This window comes from Polyodon spathula, chromosome 6, assembly GCF_017654505.1.
Source record: "Polyodon spathula isolate WHYD16114869_AA chromosome 6, ASM1765450v1, whole genome shotgun sequence".
Taxonomy (NCBI): Eukaryota; Metazoa; Chordata; class Actinopteri; order Acipenseriformes; family Polyodontidae; genus Polyodon; species Polyodon spathula.
Genome location: NC_054539.1, coordinates 74924966 through 74948378, shown reverse-complemented (window position 1 = coordinate 74948378; position 23413 = coordinate 74924966). Strand labels below are relative to the sequence as shown.

Here is a 23413-nt window from a genome sequence, read left to right as displayed (position 1 = left end):
GTAATAGATATTGCCCAGACCCTTTTACAAAACAGTGTTACTGACACACCTTGCATGCAAACTGACTTTTTGTTCATATGTTCCAGGCTTTCCTGTTACCATCTTGTGAGGCCTCTGCAACAAGAAAGGTGATACAGGTTTACAAGAAGTGGATCCTGCAAGATAAGCCTGTGTTCATGACTGAGCCAGAAAAGAGCAATCAAGGAGAGGAGGAAGGAGTGCATTCTGATTCTCTGCTGGAAACAGAGACAGACAGCAAACAAGTAACAACAACAACCCTGAAATGTCACTTACACTAGATCATAGTGAAAACAGTGTGTGCCAATTTTGCATCAATGCAAACTGTTCATAAGATTCATACAGAAAGTCTATTGGGCCAACAAAAAAAATGCAGTGAAAAATTCAACCAATTAGTGACATCCAATGCCTTGCCTTCAGTGAAACAAGTCACTTGGTCCAAGGCATTCAACAATAGCTTGATTGATGGAGGTCATGTCATCACTGTTATTTCCATACTAAATGTCCGCTACCGATTTGGAGGTAGCTGGTATGTTTGCTTTCTTTTTTATGTTTTCTGTGTTTTTTTTTTTTACAATTAATTCTCTACTAACAAATTTCTGCAAGTGGTGGTTTGTTGTGTAATGTGCAAGTGGGAGCTGTATCACAGATGCAGCTGGGAAAGTGTGTCCTGTTCACTGAGTGCATGGTACATAGCACGAGTAACATTCAAACATTCCTACATACAGTGTGGTCGTTTGTGTAGCTCTCAATACCTGAGTGCTGTCATGCTTTCTCAGCCTACAGAGCATCCCGGTCACAAGCGCTCTTCTAGCTGGGGGAGAACATATTCATTCAGCAGTGCAATAAGCAGAGGCTGCATTAACGAAGAGGAAAACACTGATATCAAAGCTGGGGTCCAATCTATGTTACAGGTATATTTTTACAAGCTTGTAGTGGATGCCCCAAGGGCCACAGTCCTGTTAACACAGCCAATCGAATGAGGACAATTTTATAGCAGATTAAAACATACACCCACACTAATGTGAACACCGTCGATGATGATTGCTGGGGATGCGTGAAAGAACTAATATTATGGCTGACCTTTATTAACCTTTTTCATTAAACACAAGGAAACATGTTGTAATTGCTGCATGCACCTTAAAGGAAAAAGTACACCCCTGTTGACTGCTACACATGATTGATTGGGAAATCTTGGATGCAAAAATGCAGCATCAGAACTGTTTTTGTATCATTAAAACAGTTCATAAATTCTGTTTTGGAAGAGGTGTTGCTTGACAGTTTCACTCCAGGACTAACAGTACTGTACAGTGCAAGTTCTGCATCACCTTGATTTTATGATTGAGACATAATTTAGAAAAAAAAACTATATGAACATAATTTTGATATTTTATTTCATGTAATCAAAGAACCTACAAAATTATATTGCAAAAGTTTACCAGAATCCATATTAGTAGTATTGTATTTCATGTTAGATTTTAAAATGTCACATTTTTTAATTTTTAGAAAGTATATGGAAAACTACAAAGTTGTATGTAATTCAATTTGTTAACATAACATTATTCAGCAGGTTTCATTCAACTTTATGAAGCAAAAAATAAGTAAATTTTATAGGGTGATGCAAAACCTTTGGCCATAGATTGTATTGTAGGTGCCGTTAGTAAAATCAAGATTGATTTATGACTTTTTAAAATAGTTTTTTTTTTTTTTTTTTTTTTTTGTATCAAAATCTAACCATAAAAATAATGGAAGAGACCATTTTTTATTTTTTTATAAAGGTGTTCCTGACGAATTCATCCAACGTCTTCTTACTTGAACCTTGTCCTGATGTCCCCAAGCTCATAGAAGACCAGATTGACGTGTGTAAATCTGTGCTCAATATTTACAGGAAAATGATAATGGAGCATGCCATGAATAAGCAGACCTGGTTAGTATTTATTTAGTTTGCAGTTAAATAACAAATGACTGGTGGGAAGGATCAGAGCTTAACAAGCCAAATCAGTAATCTCATTGGGGCAATTGCAACAAACTTGTAGATTTAGTATGGAGCTGCGTACTAAGTTGCGGACTGGCTAATATGGTACTATCTCAGGATCATCTCCAGCTGCGTACTAGCATGGTACCAATTGCAGCCAAAAAGGTCAAACAAAGTCAGCTTTAGTATGGAGCTCAGGGTTAAGCTCTCTATTGTAGTGCACTACCAAACAGGAACGGGGTGGGGGGTTTGAAAATCTGAGTGAATGGTTCCAGCTATTATATTTTAGGAGTGTTATATTTCGTTATAAGATAGAAATTAATTAATTAATTACTTTTATTTATTTTAAAGAAAGCTAACATTATTACTAATTATTATTATTGTTTTTTAATTAAAATATTTTGAACTTAAGAAAATTATGTACAGAAATGCAATTATGCACAAAAGTAAATACTAAGGCTGAATTGCATAAGAATATTTTTCCATTTTCTTAAACCAAATTCCCATGTGTAATCAAATTTTCTTAAAACACCTCCAAAATTAATGAAGCTGTGTTAGAGCATAAACAAAACTTTATTTAATTCACATACAGAACAAATGCATTTGTTTATAGGATCAAAGGTGTATTGTAGACTATAAGGTGTAAATCGATTCAGAAATGCAAATTACATATTTCAGGTAGAAGCTTAGTTTCTCAATAAATCCATTGGAAGCAGTCATGGCCAGTAGTCATGTGAATAATTATACAATGGAGCAAAAACTTTATTTCATGTATAAAAGATTGTATTTAAACTCTGCAGTGCATAACTGCACAGAATACACTTGTAAACAGATTTAATGCTGCCTGAGGCTGTTGTAGAGACACTGGAAAGTAGTTCTGGAATTATTTATTTTATATATATGTGTGTGTGTGTGTGTGTATATATATATATATATATATATATATATATATATATATAATATATATAATATAAAATAGGCCTATGTTAAGTTGAATAAGTTAAATAAGAGTAAACTGGTTTTGTTGCAAAATTTTTGACATGTGTTGGTTCAGTTTCATAAAAGATGTCAATACACTTTGGGATATTTCATATTTGTTCCAGTTTGTATAATACCATAGTCTTTAGTCTAGAGGGCAACAGCAGTTACTTTGGGTTTTGTTGCAGACACATTTTAATATGCAGCTGGGGACTATCTTGAGCTGTTTAGTTCATTGCAATTGGTATTAACTTGCGTACTGGTTTAGTACCGTCCTCCGTACTAACCACAGGATCATCCTCGGGTAGTATGCTCCTTTTAGTTTGTTGCAGTTGTCCCATTGTGGGCAATCCAAGTCACTATTCTTATTGTGAGTTGCTGAATCGTATGAAGGCCTTGGAGCACCATGGAGCCAAGCTGGTTATTAAACAAGATGCAGCTTGTATGTGTGCATGGAAGGGTTCAAATCTCTCTGTGTACCATACTTCATGGAACACATGCTGCACAGTGTCTTACAAAGGTTCAGATCTCTGTGTACCATACTTCATGGAATGGTTATCCGTATGAAAATGTGTCTCAATTTGATGCCTACTTTCCATGTTTCCACTGCACAAGAGTCTGCAGTGCTCTTTATAGAGAACCACACGAACAATACATCTGCACTGCACTAATTATTTGAAAATAACCGGGGGTATGTTCCATTGCACTATTCAATCAGACTTTCACATTGGAAGACACACAGAACCTACAAATGCATAAGCAAACACACATTTCCAGTTATCCTGAACTGGATGTGTGTGTGTGTTTTTTTTTTTTTTGTCTAACAGGGAGCAAATGTTACAAGTATTGCTAAGAATCACTGATGCTGTGATGCGAAGGCCACAGGAAAACACTAAAGATGTGTTTGCCATGAGCCTGGCTGGAATGCTTTTTCGGGTAAGGGTGTGCCAGAACTTATACCATTCTTATTTACACTTCACTTCCAGAACATGGGATATTTACCTCCAAGTGTTCTGTCCTTTCTGCATTGTTGTAGACTGTGCAGGAGAATTCATTCATGTTTGGAAAGCTATTTTCTAGGGTTTTTTCTTCCTGGCCATGCTTTTTAAACCATGTGGGTCACTTAGGTGTTGCACCTTGCCTGATGTAGCAGGCTTTTTAAAAAGTGTATCTCAGCTATTGTTTAATTGAAGCGCACACTTTGTACTGCACCTCTCGTCATGTCATAGTAAAACGTATGAAATGTGCAAGAGCTGGCTCCAGTAAAATACGTGACAAAACAGTGGTATATAAACATGAAGAAGAGTACAGTAGATGCAGTACTGAATGAATTTGTTTCTCAAAGGGTTTCTTTTTCTTGTCCCCTCACTCACAGACGATAATGGTAGCCTGGGTTCGGGCTAATTTAAGTGTCCTTATCACCCGGGAGCTCTGGGATGAGCTGCTCAGTGTGCTGTCGTCCCTCACTGCTTGGGAGGAGCTAGTCATCGAGTGGGCCAACATCATGGATTCTCTCACAGGAGTCATAGCAAGATCTGTCTATGGCCTAGATATGAGCAGCTTGCCGCTCGACAAACTGAGTGAACAGAAAGAAAAGAAACAGCGAGGCAGAGGTAAGGGCCACTGTCTGGAAGATGTCTTTTTATACTGCTGTGAAGTAGACAAAGCTAGCTTTTTTTTTAAACATAGACATTTATAAAAGGTAGACATTTTAGCAAGTATAAAATATCTATGTATATAGAACTGTGTGAGGGATGTGAGGTTCTTATACCTGTGGGTTCAGAAGTGTAAAAGCAGATGGAGTCTTTGTCTGACACCTTACCTACAGTGAAAGACTGAATTTACAGCTTGCTGAAGTTGCTAAAGTGATGGGTGTATAAACTGGTCTCCATAGATAACGTTTAAACTTGACATCTCCCATCCCAGAGGTGAATTGTCATTCCTACAGTACTTAACACCAACATCCAGCAGAGATCATGTCTGCTGTATTTCAGTCTGCAAAGTGCACTGTGTGAGGGGCTTGGGCATTACTGCGTGATGAAGCTCTAACTCTGCAAAGGCCTTGTGTCTAGATACAAGGGATGTACTATAAATTAGATGCATCGCATTTGGGCTTTCCTTAGCTTTTTGTGTTTTGGTTGATAGTTTTCCACTACAGGAACTTGAAAAACAGTGTATTAAAATATCCACTTAAACAGTAGCCTGATGCATAGCATCATAATTACCTTTAGGTATAGAGAAACTAATAATGGAAAGGAATCAATAATTGATGAGCAATTTGGCTGGTGCAATTGATGACATTTCTTTATCTGTGAAGTTTTTTTTATTTATAAACGCCAGGCTTGCTTTTTCGATTGCGATCTCTTTGTTGACTGTATTTATAAATGCCAGGCTTGCTTTTTCAATTGAGATCTCTTTGTTGAATGTGTTAAGGTGTAATTCAGGACACTCAGAAGGGAGCTGCTGTGGGTAGATCGTTTTCTCTGAGCTGGAGAAGTCACCCTGAAGTTCAGGAGCCCATGCGATTCAGAAGTGCCACAACATCGGGGGCTCCAGGAGTGGAAAAAGCAAGAAACATAGTCCGGCAAAAAGCTACAGGTCAGAACACAATACAGTGTTTGATCATTTCTATTCTTCTGTATACTACTACCACTTCTGCATTCCTTGCTTTATTAGAAAACAGACATTGCTGACAGAAGAAGGTGCATATGTTCCCTTAAGGTACAGTAGTTTCAGCTGTAGGGAGACAATCTTTCACCACTCTAAAACATGCTTACTCAGCAGTATGGGATTATAAATTACATATTCAAGTCTAAATTAGATATTAGAAAGGTGAATTATACATTATTGTAAAATTGAACGTGTGTAACATTGCAGATTTAGATTGTACTGACATGTCAAATACGTTGTTTTTGAAGACCCAAAATCCTAATACTGAAGTTGCTGTGAACTAAAGAAGGTGTTGAAAGAACTAATTCTTAAAATCTGATTGTTCATTAAAAACTTTAATTAAAACTGTGGAACCTCTTCTGAAGCAAGCGCTACTACGTTAGTTTTAACTGTATAAAACGAGAAAATAAAATAGCCTGCAAGTAACGCCTTTTTAATTAGGTAGTGTTTTTCTATCTGAACATTTGCATCTGTTTTTTTTATGTGCTTCAAAACAAAACCCACATATGTTTAAGAAAGCCTTGTCTGGCAGAAGCAGACATAATAAAGGCTCATTTTTGGCAAGTCATTACCTGAAACCCACTTTTGTTTGGTTTTTACTTGGCTCACTGAGCAATTTGTGTTCTGCTAGATACAATAACAAGATTGCATTAAGGACTGCAAAGCCTAATGAAAGAGTACATTTCAGTGGCAGCATTATGAGGTTGTGTTTTCTTTACAGAGTAAGTCGTGATTATAAAAGGCAAGCAGATGGTGTCTATTGTTTCCCTTGGATGGCACATTTGAATCGCTGCAATTCACTGAGTCAGTGGTGAAACAACGCTGATCCCTGTTGACAGTTTACAAATTGGGGTGGTCACTTTACCGCATAAATAATTCACTGCCTTATTCTTGGATTTGAAAACTGTACTTCACCTTTTCTACAATGTCTTTTTGAATAAGTATAAACAGTATGACATGCCTAATGAGGTTCTTTAAATGAACAAAGTGGTGTTTTTGATTATTTTTATTGATCTACGCACATAACACATTATTAATTATTTAGTCATTTAGCAGACGATTTCATCCAAAGCAATTTGCAGAGACTAGGGTGAACTATGGAGTCACTTATAACTGGACCTCGGTTTTGTGTCTCTTCTGAAGGACGGAGCACAAGGAGTTTGAGTGACTCGCTCAGAGGTCACACACAGTGAGTCAGTGGCTGAGCTGAGATTGATCTAGGAACCTCCTGGTAACAAGTCCCTTTTTTTTAATCACTGGACCACCAAGCTTCTTTTAAAATGAATGAGTGATAAACAAATAAACAAACAAAATATTTCCCTCTTGTTGATGTGTCATGCTTTGTGTCACCAATCTCCCTGCAAATCTAGTATTTGCACTAGTGTGAAATGGTTCACATCAAATCCAGGAATACATTTACTTTAAATAAAGACAAGTGAGCTTGAATATATATTGTTTTGAAAACGATTGCATCTAAACATTATTGATAGGGTGTTACGTTTTGAACAGATGCTGTTTAGCCTGAAGGACAGCTCTCTGAAGTGAGATGGACACAGTGGCAGCCTCCAGCTTCCCTTTTCTCTTCCTAATTGGATTTTTTATGCATTGAGCTTCAAACAGGCTAATATCCTCCGCCTTTAAAAGAACGTCAACAATGGGTCCATTAGGAAAATAATGAAAAGCTAATTAAAATGCATAAACATTACACAGCAGCGATTAAACCTGTAATAAAGCAGTAATTAAATTATGGGGTTTGCAAATTTTTCATAAGTTTATGGATTAAAAACTTAAATTCACGTAGGCTTAAATGCTTTTGTAACACTGTATAAATCTGTAAATTGTCAGTTGAGAATAATAATAAAAAAATAAAAAAAAAACTGTTTTACTCATTAGATATACACATTTCGTAGATACACACACTTCAAATTTGTTTATTTTCACACAAAACAAAGTATTCATAAAATGAAATTCTAACATGCAGTTGACATTGTACTGAGTGATGTTCGCCGTGCATGCAAGCCAATATGTCACAAGTTATATATGTATTTTCTTTTCTTTCAGAACCCTAATACATTATATTATACCATGTTACTATGAACGTTACTTACTGCTTTGATTATGATGCTTTCAGGTTGTGTTTTTGATATACAATTGATCAATTGTCCTTTTCTCACTCTTTCCAATGGAAGCTAAGCGAAGCCAGTCTATCAGCAACTGTGTTCATCTGTATGAGGCTTTGCCCGCTGCTAAAAGCGTGCCTCTGCTACTTCACACTGTGAGCTCTTTCTTGCCTGGTATCTCTTACAACTCTTCCTCTCACAGACTTTCAGGTAGTGTACTGAAAGCTATCTTCTACTTCACTTCTAGCGCCTTGCTTCTTATTTCTTGATTTGCTGCATGCTGCTTTCTTACAGCTCTCAAACATACTTCACAGTTTACTAGCAGGATTCATAAACGTTGGCATGTGTTTTAATGACGAGCAACAGCTTACAAATGTGCAAGTTGTTTACAGCTTGTGAATTTATTATTATTATTATTTAATAATAATAATAATAATAATAATAATAATTAGTCATTTAGCAGATGCTTTTATTCAAAGCAACTTACAGAGACTAGGGGGTGAACTGTGCATCACAACTGCTGGCTGCAGAGTGACTTCCAATAGGACCTTGGTTTTACATCTCCGAAGGACAGAGCACAAGGAGGTGAAGTGACTTGCAAAAAAAAACAAAAAAACGTTTTTTTAATACTATTGGGGTCAAAACCAAATATATGTATTAGATCAAAGAGCCAGCTGCCCAGTGTTTCGATATGTTGTACATGTCTTTCTCAAGGAGCATGTGTTTGAATCAGAAAACTGGAGGTATTTATAGGTGTTTGACGGCATGACAACTACTTGTTATTGTTTATATTCAAGTCCATGCTTTATTCTATGTATTGTGACTTAATTTTTACTTGTATCTTTAAATCTGTATTAATTCTAATTAACATTATTTTATATAAACTTATATGCATATTATCATGCAATGCTGGCTGTGATGATCAGCCTTGATTTGGCCTCTCCAGTGCATCAGCATGCACAGCTTTTGATTTTTTTTAAATGACAGTTGGCAGTATGCAGACTGTGAAAGCACATTGTTGTAGTTTACCAGTTTGTTTTCCGGTGTCATGCATGTAGAAGTGGATGAGAGCCAGCAGGGTGACAGTCCCACGGATGCAGAGACCCTTGATGTGGATCGAGAGCAGCAGCTCACTCGCAGCAGCAGCACCTCAGATATTGCACAGCAGCTCACCTCCAACTCATTCCAAGGTATCATAGCATCTACTGTGGGTTTATTAACATGTTAGAATATAGAGACTTTCATGAACTATCTAAGAGGTTGATACAAGGTTATAACAATTTCAGTTTCTGACAATTACAGTTATGAGAAGTTTATATGTGTTATTAAATAATTTATGTTTGAATACGTGTACAATGCATAGCCTAATTTGTATTCAATAATTTCTTAATTCTTTCTTAAGTTTTGGGGTTGTTTCAGAATTGCAAATTGTTATGGTTGGGACCAATAGTGTTTATCATTTATCATTTGGCGCCATCTAGTGTAAAAAGGAAATAAAAAACATTCAAGGCTCTTTCATTTTAACACTGTGGTTGTGCAGTGTGTGATCCCTTGTTTGCTAGTACATTCTGCATACAATCTTTTGAAATAGCACTCATACAATGATGTGTACATGTAACTTTGTTACCAGTATTTTCTATACGTTACAGGGCAAAAAAGAGAAAATTCACCAAATACCAACTATGGTTTAGAAAACAGTGGAACAGGAAGAAAAGAAGTTGAGACTCCTTTGGTAAGTGTGTACCAGATGGGTCTGTCTATAGTTTAACACTGTCACCTGGATCACAGACTTTACTCTAAAGTGTTATTTGAACATTTCTGTTTGGGGCAAAAAACACTATTTAGAAAACTAATAATTAAGGACAACCTACAAACCCCTAAATGTATGCACGGGATGTTTATTTCTCAGTACTAATGAAAATAGGTGCTATGTAGAAACAAGTGCAAAGGCTAAGATGCTTTTTTCTGATCAGGAATAAAACCATGTTCACAGTATAAAACCAGCAAGGAATTGCTCAGCGCTATCATTTACCTGCTCGTAGGTAGTTTCTTTCTCGATTTTATATTCTTAATTTCTTTTGCCTATACACTCATTGTTAACTAGGGCCCAATCATTTTAGCTTTCTGAAAAACTTAATAATATAATTGCATGCGATTTACAGTTGTACTGCCTTCGAGACAAGTGTGGTGGATGTCTTTATTGAAAATCAAAGTTATTGTTATGGCATTCCTTTTCTGTGTTTCTTTAACAAGATCTACGTCTGTCGAAGTAGCAATCCTGGGGAACTTGAATATCCTGGGGATGGCCTGCTACCTTTAGGAAGACAGAGGCAGAAAAGTAAGTTCATTTTCAGGGCTACCCATTGACCCATGTATTTGGCTGCTTATAAGTGATGCTCTGTTGTCTACAGTCTAATTGTTTCTGGAGGAGAAGTAAAGATCCACATTTGCTATGAACTTTCTCTGTGTGCCTATTCCAGCAAACTAAAAGAATAGATACATAAACGCAATAGCTTAGTTTTTTCAATAAGTAGTGGACACACACACACACACACACACACACATATATATCATATATATAAATCAATTTCAGGCCTTTTGCCAAATGGCTACAGATTGTATTATGTACTGTAATGACAGGTTTGATGAATTGACCGCTTTGTCCTCCTTGTGCCCTCTCTTTCTCAATGTTCCTCTCTAGGTGAGAGTGTCAGCAGTGAAACCTCTAATGGCTGTCTCAATGAAGTAGATGCCTGTTTAATGTCATGGCAGACATTTGAGGAGCCCGATTCACTGTCTCCTGCTGACGTCACTATTGATTCAGACAGCCCACGGAATTTGCTGCAGCTCAGCCCTTCTGATGGCATGACAGGTACCTTACATCACTGCAGATTCAACTAGTAATACAAAAGTCAAATTAGGATGTACCGGTCAGGATAGTTGACAGAGTGAGATCTCTGGCTAGTAGCCTGAAAATGTGCTAGATGATTTGCTGTGCTGTGTTTATAGTTTATGGGCAACTATCAATCAAAACTCAGAAATATTTTACCAGAACATACTGTTTCTGTCTAGTTGATGTACAGTATATGTGATGCACAGAGCAGCTCGCGAGTTGAAAATGTTTAGAATGCGGGGGTGGGTAGCGTTGGCCTGGTATCATGAAAATACCTTCACCCTCCTGGGAACCCGTTCAGAATGTTTTCTCTGTTTCTTTACTTTGCTGGTTCTGTGCATCAGATTGAAAAAGATCTTCTTGATCTTGTTCTATTTGACACAAGATTCTATGGTGCTCAATTCATAAGCAGTTGCTCATCTTCTGACACTGTTTGCCAAGTTAAAATTCCAATCAAAAGAAACTGGTAAAGCACATTTTTATTTGCAAAAATAGGAGTTGTTAAATTTAACGTAATTAAAAAAGCTGTTCATTGCATTACTCCTCCGAATAGGATTGTTTGAATTTGTTAATTGTCTGTTTAGGGGAGAAACATATGGTTAAGTTTATATAATCTCTAGTATAGTGTTGTCTGTGTTAGCTAATATACTGTATCACATCTCGAGTGTATCCTAATTCACCAGTTGTCTCTGCATATCCTTTATTTTGTTAGCATATTGTAGAGTTCAGTATATTATTTTGTCATGTATAAATACATTCAAAGGAACGTGACCTCAACTAGGGATTTTCATCTTTCTTTTCTGTCAGTGTAAATGGATACAATGTGCCTCATGCATTTACATGCTAGTTTCATCTTTGTGCTGTAGCTTATTCACCCTCTCAGTGTAAATTGATACAATGTGCCTCATACATTTACATGCTAGATTCATCTTTGTGCTGTAGCTTATTCACCCTCTCAGTGTAAATTGATACAATGTGCCTCATACATTTACATGCTAGATTCATCTTTGTGCTGTAGCTTATTCACCCTCTCAGTGTAAATTGATACAATGTGCCTCATGCATTTACATGCTAGTTTCATCTTTGTGCTGTAGCTTATTCACCTCTCAGTGTAAATTGATACAATGTGCCTCATGCATTTACATGCTAGATTCATCTTTGTACTGTAGCTTATTCACCCTCTCAGTGTAAATTGATACAATGTGCCTCATGCATTTACATGCTAGTTTCATCTTTGTACTGTAGCTTATTCACCTCTCAGTGTAAATGGATACAATGTGCCTCATGCATTTACATGCTAGATTCATCTTTATGCTGTAGCTAATTCACGTATTGCTGAAAAGCTGAAATTTGTTTCCTGACAATATTAACATTTATATAAACCTTTTGAATGAATTAGGTCAAGGCTAGGCAATTCATTTTTTTTTTTCATTTAATTGCATTGATCATTTTAACATTTTAGCAAATTAAATAGCCTCTCTTAAAACTGATGGCATGACAGGTACTGCTCGTCACTGCAGATTCAGTGCAGTATTAAGAAAGAAAGTACTAGGGGTTAGGATTGAACTGAAAAAGGGATCTGTTTGAGTACCTATTTCAGTCTGGTTCCTACTAGCGATGGGAATACTCTCTCTCTCTCTCTAATTCACGTCTGAAAAGCTGAAATTTGTTTCCTGTGTGTGTGTGTGTGTGTGTGTGTGTCATGTATGTATAACATATATATATATATATATATATATATATATATATATATATATATATATATATATATATATATATATATATATATATATGACACACACACACACACACACACACACTTATTTTTTACATTTATTTTATCAAATGATAATGCTGCAAAGCTGTCAAGAAAATGCAATGCCTTTTCTTAACTGGGGACTTGTAGAATCTTGCACGAACATGATTACAGTATTTGATTAAGCGGTGTTTAAGGTATAAGATCTTTTTTATACAGATTGTTGACCAGCTGAGAAATGTAAATAGTTTCAGGAAGTTTGGTGAAAAACATCTTTTTCCCAAACAATCCCAAACAGCTCAGTGTCATCTTTATTGCCTACAGATATAGACATAAAAACAGCACAAATATAGACATAAAAACAGCACAAATGCCTAGTGATTTACTGGAATCACAAGATTTTAGACCAGCACAACTAAACGGGACCCCACTAATGTCCCTCAGAGCTTATTCTCTTTCATTACACACAGACTTGACTTACATGTTTCAGTAGGAGAAGGCAGCACAAGAAACTAATTGGTATTAAAACAAAAAAAAACATTTTTGACTGTGACTGTCTGAAAAGAAGCTACTTTCAAATCTGTTAAAGACTTTAGTGTAGCCACCCCGTGTTTCTGTTCCCCTTTAGGTTGTGACTGTGCCCTTCCTTCCCACTCTCCACCTCCCCTTCAACCCCAGCTTCCTTCTGCCTCTCCTGCTTTGCTAATGCAGTCTGACTGCCAGGACCACCCTCCTCTCCTGGAAGAGAACATGCACCACTCTGTTATGCACATGCCTGAAGATTTGGGTACTCTCCTATCCCTTTAAACTGTTATTTATGTTCCCCTATCTGTTCATTTGTTCACCCACTGGTATTCCTTGTCAACCCCTCTTATTCATTGGTTTCACTGAGATGACCTGGGAGAGAGCGTGACCAATAAAGACAACACGGCAGTGTCTTCCACAGTAACATACAATAGCTTATTTCGTTTCCATCAACACCACATTCAGTTCTCATTGTTGTCAGATTATGTGTTGGCAGTTATGTGCCTGATTTAAAATACATGCCTCATGTATTTAGTGATACCTAGTGGAAAACACAAGGAATATCATAGAGTTGAAGGGAAGTGTTTTTATTGTTTTAGACCAACTTTTAATAATCTTGAATAAAACAAAAAAAAAGAAAAAATACCTCTCCAAACTCATCTTTCAACTGGGACTTTTTATAGTTTCTAAATATATTTCCTCTCTTTTTTTAAAATTAGTATTGTATTTTAATTATTTATGCACAGGTCAAAGTTATAATACCCTGTCTGGATGCACAAGATAGTGAGTGCAGATCTTGTTACATTGCAGTCATTTCTGAACCTTTGACCCCCATTGTCCAATTGAACCAGACACCCATGAAAGCATTATGTAATTCCTGCAGTTTGTAATTTCTGCGATGCACTGGCCTGTTGTGATTTCAATGCATCTTAAAAAAAAGGATTGTTTGCGCTCAATAGAAACCATGTCTGGACTGGAGATTTAATGATTTGAACAGCTCTATCTACATACATGTGTATCGTCACTATGATTTGAGCAGCTCTATATACATACACGTGTATCGTCACTATGATTTGAGCAGCTCTATATACATACACATGTATGTTTACTATGATTTGAGCAGCTCTATATACACTGAACAAAAATATAAACGCAACATGTAAAGTTTTGGTCACATGTTTCATGAGCTGAAATAAAAGATCCTAGACATTTTCCATACGCACAAAAAGCTTATTTCTCTCAAATTTTGTGCACAAATCTGTTTACATCTCTGTTAGTGAGGATTTCTCCTTTGCCATCCACCTGACAGGTGTGGCATATCAAGAAGCTGATTAAACAGCATGATCATTACACAGATGCACCTTTTGCTGGGGACAATAAAAGGCCACTCTAAAATGTGCAGTTTTGTCACACAACACAATGCCACAGATGTCTCAAGTTTTGAGGGAGCGTACAGTTGGCATGCTGACTGCAGGAATGTCCACCAGAGAATTGAATGTTCATTTCTCTACCGTAAGTCGCCTCCAACGTTGTTTTAGAGAATTTGGCAGTACGTCCAACCGAAGAATTTCTGCAGAAACTGTCAGAAACCGCCTCAGGGAAGCTCATCTGCATGTTCATCGTCCTCACCAGGGTCTTGACCTGACTGCAGTTTGGCGTCGTAACCGACTTCAGTGGGCAAATGCTCACCTACGATGGCCACTGGCACGCTGGAGAAGTGTGCTTTTCACGGCTGAATCCTGGTTTCAACTGTACCGGGCAGATGGCAGACAGTGAGTATGGCGTCATGTGGGCGAGCAGTTTGCTGTTGTCAACGTTGTGAACAGAGTGCCCCGTGGTGGTGGTGGGGTTATGGTATGGGCAGGCATAAGCTAAGGACAATGAACACAGTTGCATTTTATCGATGGCAATTTGAATGCACAGAGATACCGTGACGAGATCCTGAGGCCCATTGTCATTCCTTCATCAGCCGTCATCACCTCATGTTTCAGCATGATAATGCACGGCCCCATGTTGCAAGGATCTGCACACAATTCGTGGAAGCTGAAAATGTCCCAGTTCTTCCATGGCCTGCATACTCGCCAGACATGTCACCCATTAAGCATGTTCGGGATGCTCTGGATCGACGTGTACGACAGCGTGTTCAAGTTCCTGCCAGTATCCAGCAACTTTGCACAGCCATTGAAGAGGAGTGCGACAACATTCCACAGGCCACAATCATCAGCCTGAGGGAAGGAGATATGTTGCGCTGCATGTGGCAAATGGTGGTCACACCAGAAACTGACTGTTTTTTTGGTCCACGCCCCTACCTTTTTTTTTAAGGTATCAGATGCATATCTGTATTCCCAGTCATGTGAAATCCATAAATTGGGGCCTAATGAATTTATTTCAGTTGACTGATTTCCTTATATGAACTGTAACTCAGTAAAATCATTGAAATTGTGGCATGTTGCATTTATATTTTTGTTCAGTGTACATACCCGTGTATCGTCACTATGATTTGAGCAGCTCTACCTACATACACGTGTATCTTCACTATGATTTGAGCAGCTCTATATACATACACGTGTATTGTCACTATGATTTGAGCAGCTCTATATACATACACGTGTATTGTCACTATGATTTGAGCAGCTCTATATACATACACGTGTATCTTCACTATGATTTGAGCAGCTCTATCTACATACACGTGTATCTTCACTATGATTTGAGCAGCTCTATATACACACACGTGTATCGTCACTATGATTTGAGCAGCTCTATCTACATACACGTGTATCTTCACTATGATTTGAGCAGCTCTATATACACACACGTGTATCGTCACTATGATTTGAGCAGCTCTATCTACATACACGGGTATCGTCACTATGATTTGAGCAGCTCTATATACATACACGTGTATCTTCACTATGATTTGAGCAGCTCTATATACATACATGTGTATCGTCACTGATTTGAGCAGCTCTATATACATACACGTATATCGTCACTATGATTTGAGCAGCTCAATCTACATACACGTGTATCTTCACTATGATTTGAGCAGCTCTATATACATACATGGGTATCTTCACTATGATTTGAGCAGCTCTATATACATACACGTGTATCTTCACTATGATTTGAGCAGCTCTATATACATACACGTGTATCTTCACTATGATTTGAGCAGCTCTATATACATACACGTGTATCTTCACTATGATTTGAGCAGCTCTATATACATACACGTGTATCTTCACTATGATTTGAGCAGCTCTATCTACATACACGTGTATCGTCACTATGATTTGAGCAGCTCTATCTACATACACGTGTATCTTCACTATGATTTGAGCAGCTCTATATACATACACGTGTATCTTCACTATGATTTGAGCAGCTCTATATACATACATGTGTATCGTCACTATGATTTGAGCAGCTCTATCTACATACACGGGTATCGTCACTATGATTTGAGCAGCTCTATCTACATACACGTGTATCTTCACTATGATTTGAGCAGCTCTATCTACATACACGTGTATCGTCACTATGATTTGAGCAGCTCTATCTACATACACGTGTATCGTCACTATGATTTGAGCAGCTCAATCTACATACACGTGTATCTTCACTATGATTTGAGCAGCTCTATATACATACACGGGTATCTTCACTATGATTTGAGCAGCTCTATATACATACACGTGTATCTTCACTATGATTTGAGCAGCTCTATCTACATACATGTGTATTGTCACTATGATTTGAGCAGCTCTATCTACATACACGTGTATCTTCACTATGATTTGAGCAGCTCTATCTACATACACGTGTATCGTCACTATGATTTGAGCAGCTCTATCTACATACACGTGTATCTTCACTATGATTTGAGCAGCTCTATCTACATACACGTGTATTGTCACTATGATTTGAGCAGCTCTATATAAATACACGTGTATCTTCACTATGATTTGAGCAGCTCAATCTACATACAGGTGTATCTTCACTATGAGTTGAGCAGCTCTATATACATACACGTGTATCTTCACTATGAGTTAAGCAGCTCTATATACATACATGTGTATTGTCACTATGATTTGAGCAGCTCTATCTACATACACGTGTATCGTCACTATGATTTGAGCAGCTCTATATACATACACGCGTATCTTCACTATGGTACCATGTCATTTGAAGTATCAGAATAAATAGAAAAGCACTGACCTTTTTCAATTAGTATTTTCCATATTTTCTGAAACGTGAGTTTTGTAGTAGAGCATTGCACTTTCACAACCAAATGTCCTGTTCCCATGTTAATAAATTAGCACTTGCTACTTCCTGAAATGAGGTTTTGAAACATCTGCTAATTTGCATTCTAGGCACTTTTAATATCAACACGGAAAAAGTTACTGTTTTATAAAACAGGCTCATTTAAAACACTATCATTTAAAAGTTAAAGCTTGAATGTGTTTACATGGGCACTGGAAAGTTACTCAAGAATGCTAAAGGTCATTTTAAAAAAAAGCTCTGCCTATTGCGATATATTGGTTTTAACTGGTGCGTATGTGTGTGACTCTGCAGACAGCAGTGAATGTCTAGCCAACGACATCAGTATCATTGCCGGTGGGAGTCTTACTGGCTGGCACCCAGACTCTGCAGCTGTGCTGTGGAGAAGAGTTCTAGGAATACTGGGAGATGTGAACAGCATCCATTGTCCGAAAATACATGCAAAGGTGTTCCTCTGCCTGCACGAGCTGTGGCACAAGCTAGCAAAGGTAATGTCTTCTTCATCATCATTGAGACACTCGACTTAGTGACTAACATTGTGGGGCAGAGTAACTGCGGATCCTCATAAAGTAAGCAATAAAATAGTGCTCCGTGGGTGTGAGAGAAAGCTGCGTGTCCCCAAGTAGTGTGTGTTTCACAAGCACAGCCCCACAGCCTGGAGAGTGCTGCTGCTACTGCTACTGTAAAAGAAAGACGTTCAAAACTAGTGCAAGCGTGGCAGGATTTTTCCATGGGTCTTGGCAAATCAGAGTGCTCTGTTTGTCCAAGCCATTTTAAGAATAGTCTGTAAACATGGGGATGCTTGATGACTAAATTATTTTCAAAATTAGCAAAATAAGAACTTTAACTGTTGGGGCTATTTAAATAATATAGAAATAAAAAACACAAAATGCCTAGCATTCCCACAAGACGGGTACTTTCAAAAGTGAATATAGCTAGTAAAATATCATATTAAGTTAAGGAAAGCTGAGATGAGATTTCCGTATGAAAATAAACAGCAATGGTACATGCAGCAAGTGGTTTTAGCTTTAAGAAAACATATTGTCATATATGGGGATAAAGTAGAAAAGCTTCTAAACAGAAGTAATGAAAAATGCAAGCTGTTAAGAACATTTTTGTCCTTACTCAGGATTTCATAAACAGGAAATGAGAATTCATTTCTAAATGCTGACCTGTCAAATACATCCCATTTTTGCAGTCAAGAACCTTGGCATAATTGTTTGAATTACATTTTGTATTTATCTGCAATATGTAGAATGCAGACATAGAAAAGCTGTTTGAAAATTGATCTGCTGTGCAGTGTGAAACACAACATACAGTATTTAGTGTGACTTGACCAGTTGTGATTTTTACTTTGTGGTATTTGTTGTGTTTTCAGATTAGAGACAACCTTGGAATCAGTGCTGATAACCAGTCCTCCCCTCCACAGCCCTTCCTCATCCCACCGCTGACAATGTTTGCCTCTTGGTTATTTAAGGTAAGATGCACTGTTTTTTGTTTTTTTTCTGTTTTTTTTCTTCCCCTTTGGACAGTACAGCTATTGCCGAAAGTTTTGCATCACCCTATAGAGTTAACTAATTTTGCTTCATAAAGTCGAATAAATCCTGCTGAATGATGTTACATTAATATATTGAATTACATAACGATTTATAGGGTTCCATATATTTAATGAAAAACTGACTGTACTGTACTACTGTTATAGCTTCCGGTAGACTTTTACAATATCATTTGGTAGTTTCTTTGATTTACATGATGTTAAATAAAATTTATATACACACACACACACACACACACACACACACACACACACAAGGAGGCTGTGTGGTCCAGTGGTTAAAGAAAAGGGCTTGTAACCAGGAGGTCCCAGGTGGTCCCCGGTTCCAATCCCAGCTCACTCACTGACTCCCTGTGTGACCCTGAGCAAGTCACTTAGCTGCCTTGTGCTCCGTATTTCGGGTGAGACATGACGGGAGTGACTCTGCTGCTGATGCATAGTTCACACACCCTAGTCTCTTTAAGTTGCCTTGGATAAATAAACAAATTATATATACATATATATAAATACAAACAGTGGCTCTCAAAAGTATTCACCCCGTTGGACTTTTCCACATTTTATTGTGTTACAACATGGAATCAAAATGGATTTAATTAGGAGTTTTTGCCACAGATCAACACAAAAAAGCCCATAATGTCAAAGTGAAAAATAAAATCTACAAATTGTTCTAAATTAATTACAAATGTAAAACAGAAAATAATTGATTGCATAAGTATTCACCCCTTTGCTATGACACACCTAAATAAGCTCTGGTGCAACCAAGGAATTAGTTGAATGGAGTCCACCTGTGTGCAATTAAGGTGTTTCACATGATTTCAGGTTAAATACACCTGTCACTGGGAAGTCCCACAGTTGGTTACTACATTTCCTAACAAAACCTACATCATGAAGATGAAGGAACATTCCAAGCAAATCCAGAATAAAGTTCTTCAAAAGCATCAATCAGGGGTAGGATATAAGAACATTTCCAAGGCATTGAATATCCCCGGAGCACAGTAAAGTCCATTATTAAGAAATGGAGAGAATAAGGCACAACTGTGAATCTGTCTAGAACAGGCCATCCTCAAAAACTGAGTGTCCTGGCAAGAAAGGCACTAGTCAGGGAGGCCATCAAGAGGCCTATGGGAACTCTAAAGGAATTAAGTTCTTCCACGGCTGAGCTGGGAGATACTGTACATACAGCAACAGTAGCCCGGGTGCTTCACAAAACTGGCCTTTTATGAGAGAGTGGCAAAAATAAAGCCATCGTTGAAGAAAACTTACATCAAATCTCGGCTAGAGTTTGCCAGAAGGCATGTGGGACACTCTGAGACCAACTGGAAAAATATTCTAATGTCTGATGAGACCAAAATAGAGCTTTTTGGCCTCAATGCTAAGCGTTATGTTTGGTGCAAGCCTAACTCCCCACATCATCCTGAGAACACCATCACTACCGTGAAGCATGGTGGTGGCAGCATCAGGCTATGGGGATGCTTCTCTGCGTCAGGGCCTGGAAAACTCGTGAAGATAGAGGGCAAAATGGATGCAGCAAAGTACAGAGAAATCCTGGAGGAAAACCTGCTGAAGTCTGCAAGAGACCTGGGACTCATCTTCCAGCAGGACAGTGACCCTAAACAGACAGCCAAAGCAACACTGGAGTGGCTTAAAAACAAAAAGGTCAATGTCCTGGAGTGGCAGAGTCAAAGCTCGGACATCAATCCAATTGAGAATATGTGGAAAGAGTTGAAAATTGCTGTTCGCCAAAGGTCCCCATCCAACTTGACGGAGCTTGAGCAATTTTGCAAAGAAGAATGGGCAGAAATTGCAGTGTCCAGATGTGCAAAGCTGGTAGAGACTTATCCAAATAGACTCATGGCTGTAATTGCTGCCAAAGGTGCCTCTACCAAATATTGACTCAAGGGTGAATACTTATGCAATCAATTATTTTCTGTTTTGTATCAGTAATTAATTTAGAACAATTTGTAGATTTTATTTTTCATGTTGACATTCTGGACTTTTTTTTGTGTTGATCAGTGGCAAAAACACCTAATTAAATCCATTTCTATTCCATGTTGTAACACAATAAAATGTGGAAAAGTCCAAGGGGGGTGAATACTTTTGAGAGCCAGTGCGTGCATGCGTGCGTGCGTGCGTGCAGACAGTACCAGTCAAAAGTTTGAGTACACTTGCTGGAAAGTAGGTTTTTCTCATAATTGACAATGTTTTACATCGTATATGTTTCTGTAAATACTTGAAAATGAAAACACATGTTACAATATACAAAACAAAACATAAGGAGTATCAAAGCAATGTTCAATAAAATTGAAAATTGTCTCTAAATCTTGGATTCCTCAAAATAGCCACCCTTTGCCTTAATAACAGCCTCACAAACACGAGGCATTCGGTTAACAAGTTTTAGCAGGAAATCACCTGACATGTCTTCCCAGCTCTTCTGCAGCAATTCCCAGAGATGTAGGGCACTTGTGGGTAGCTTTGCTTTGACTCTTCCGTCCAGTTCATCCCATACAAGTTCTGTGGGATTGAGGTCTGGAGACTGGGCAGGCCAGGTCATTAGATTGAGTTGTCCTTCACTTTCCTTCTTCGCCAGATAGTTCTTGCACAACTTTGAGGTGTGTTTCGGGTCATTATCTTGCTGAAGAATGAAGGACTGCCCAACTAGCCGTAATCTTGATGGAATGGCATGCCTCTGAAGTATGCTATGATAGCCATGCTGGTTGAGCTTGCCATGGACTTAGTAAAGATCAACAACTCTGTCACCAGCAAAGCAACCCCAGACCATGACACTGCGTCCTTCATGCTTGAAAGTGGGAATCACACATGCAGAACTCATGCGCTCTCCCTCTCTGCGACTTACAAATACTCGGCGGTTGGACCCAAATATTTCAAATTTTGACTTATCGGTCCATAAGACCGACTTCCACTCAAATGTCCAATTTCTGTGTTTTTTGGCCCAGGCAAGTCTTTTCCTCTTATTCTGCACTCTTAACAATGGTTGCTTTGCAGCAATTCTTCCAGTTAGGCCAGCTTCACGCAATCTCCTCTGAACAGTTCATGCTGAAACATCTGTACTTCTAGTAGCATTTAGGTGAGCTTGTATTTCAGGGGCAGTTAATTGCCAGCCACAGCAGTTACAGACACTTGCAATGTTCTTGCGATTTGTCTTAAAGATTGACCTTCATTTCTTAAAGTAATTACAGACTATCTTTTTTTATTTGCTTAACTGAGCGTATTTTGCCATTTTCTGCTCCCTTACATTCAGGAATGACAAACTTGTACCTATGCTACCTATATTTATAGTCATCATGGACCCTCACCTGTTAACAATAATTGGTGACAAAAGGTTAATTAGGTAACATGCTAGTTAACTCAGAGAACATCTAACAAAGGCACTTTTATACTTAGGCCAGTGTTCTAACACCGTGTTATACACATTTCAGACTTAACTGACTTGGGCTTCAGACTGAAAACTCCTTGTTTTGTGTGACCATTTCATTGAAATTGACAAGATTTACATTTTCATTTAAAAATTAAAATTTTGAATGCAATTCACTTATGATTATCAGCTTATATAAGTACACGTATCATATAATGAACTATGAAGTGTTTATAGACAAGTTTATACGGTTAAAAGCATAGATCATCATGAAAAACCTGGTTTCAAGCAAGTCTACTCAGTTCGTTCAAACTGTTTGAAATTTTCATAGATATAAATATATATATATATATATATATATATATATATATATATATATATATATATATATATATATATATATATATATATACAGCTCTGGAAAAAAATTAAGAGACCACTGCAAAATTATCAGTTTCTCTGGTTTTACTATCTATAGGTATGTGTTTGGGTAAAATGAACATTTTTGTTTTATTCTGTAAACTACTGACAACATTTCTCCCAAATTCCAAATAAAAATATTGTCATTTAGAGCATTTATTTGCAGAAAATGACAACTGGTCAAAATAACAAAAAAGATGCAGTGTTGTCAGACCTCGAATAATGCAAAGAAAATAAGTTCAGATTCATTTTTAAACAACACAATAGTAATGTTTTAACTTAGGAAGAGTTCAGAAATCAATATTTGGTGGAATAACCCTGATTTTCAAGCACAGCTTTCATGCTTTCATGCTTCCACCAGTCTTTCACATTGATGTTGGGTGACTTTATGCCACTCCTGGCGCAAAAATTCAATCAGCTCGGCTTTGTTTGATGGCTTGTGACCATCCATCTTCCTCTTGATCACATTCCAGAGGTTTTCAATGGGGTTCAGGTCTGGAGATTGGGCTGGCCATGACAGGGTCTTGATTTGGTGGTCCTCCATCCACACCTTGATTGACCTGGCTGTGTTGCATGGAGCATTGTCCTGCTGGAAAAACCAATCCTCAGAGTTGGGGAACATTGTTAGAGCAGAAGGAAGCAAGTTTTCTTCCAGGACAACCTTGTACTTGGCTAAGTTAAAACATTAGTATTGTGTTGTTTAAAAAGGAATCTGAACTTATTTTCTTTGCATTATTCGAGGTCTGACAACACTGCATCTTTTTTGTTATTTTGACCAATTGTCATTTTCTGCAAATAAATGCTCTAAATGAAAATATTTTTATTTGGAATTTGGGAGAAATGTTG

At 37.7% G+C, this 23413-nt stretch overlaps 1 protein-coding gene across 6 annotated transcripts in view; it reads left to right on the top strand.

Annotated features, from left to right (window-relative positions):
- Positions 1–23413, top strand: part of ralgapa2 (Ral GTPase activating protein catalytic subunit alpha 2) — a 153009-nt gene that overhangs the window by 45533 nt on the left and 84063 nt on the right. For 2 of the 6 annotated variants that reach the window (XM_041253769.1, XM_041253768.1), the window contains exons 11-24: positions 87–263; positions 798–932; positions 1797–1945; positions 3799–3907; positions 4347–4584; positions 5405–5569; positions 7831–7971; positions 8820–8951; positions 9411–9493; positions 10015–10099; positions 10463–10633; positions 13039–13197; positions 17514–17707; positions 18598–18696. In XM_041253769.1, the coding sequence (XP_041109703.1) occupies positions 87–263; positions 798–932; positions 1797–1945; positions 3799–3907; positions 4347–4584; positions 5405–5569; positions 7831–7971; positions 8820–8951; positions 9411–9493; positions 10015–10099; positions 10463–10633; positions 13039–13197; positions 17514–17707; positions 18598–18696 (2037 nt within the window). The remainder of the gene's footprint in view (positions 1–86; positions 264–797; positions 933–1796; positions 1946–3798; positions 3908–4346; positions 4585–5404; positions 5570–7830; positions 7972–8819; positions 8952–9410; positions 9494–10014; positions 10100–10462; positions 10634–13038; positions 13198–17513; positions 17708–18597; positions 18697–23413) is intronic. The other 4 variants (XM_041253770.1, XM_041253772.1, XM_041253771.1 and 1 more) reach the window with 4 other exon arrangements.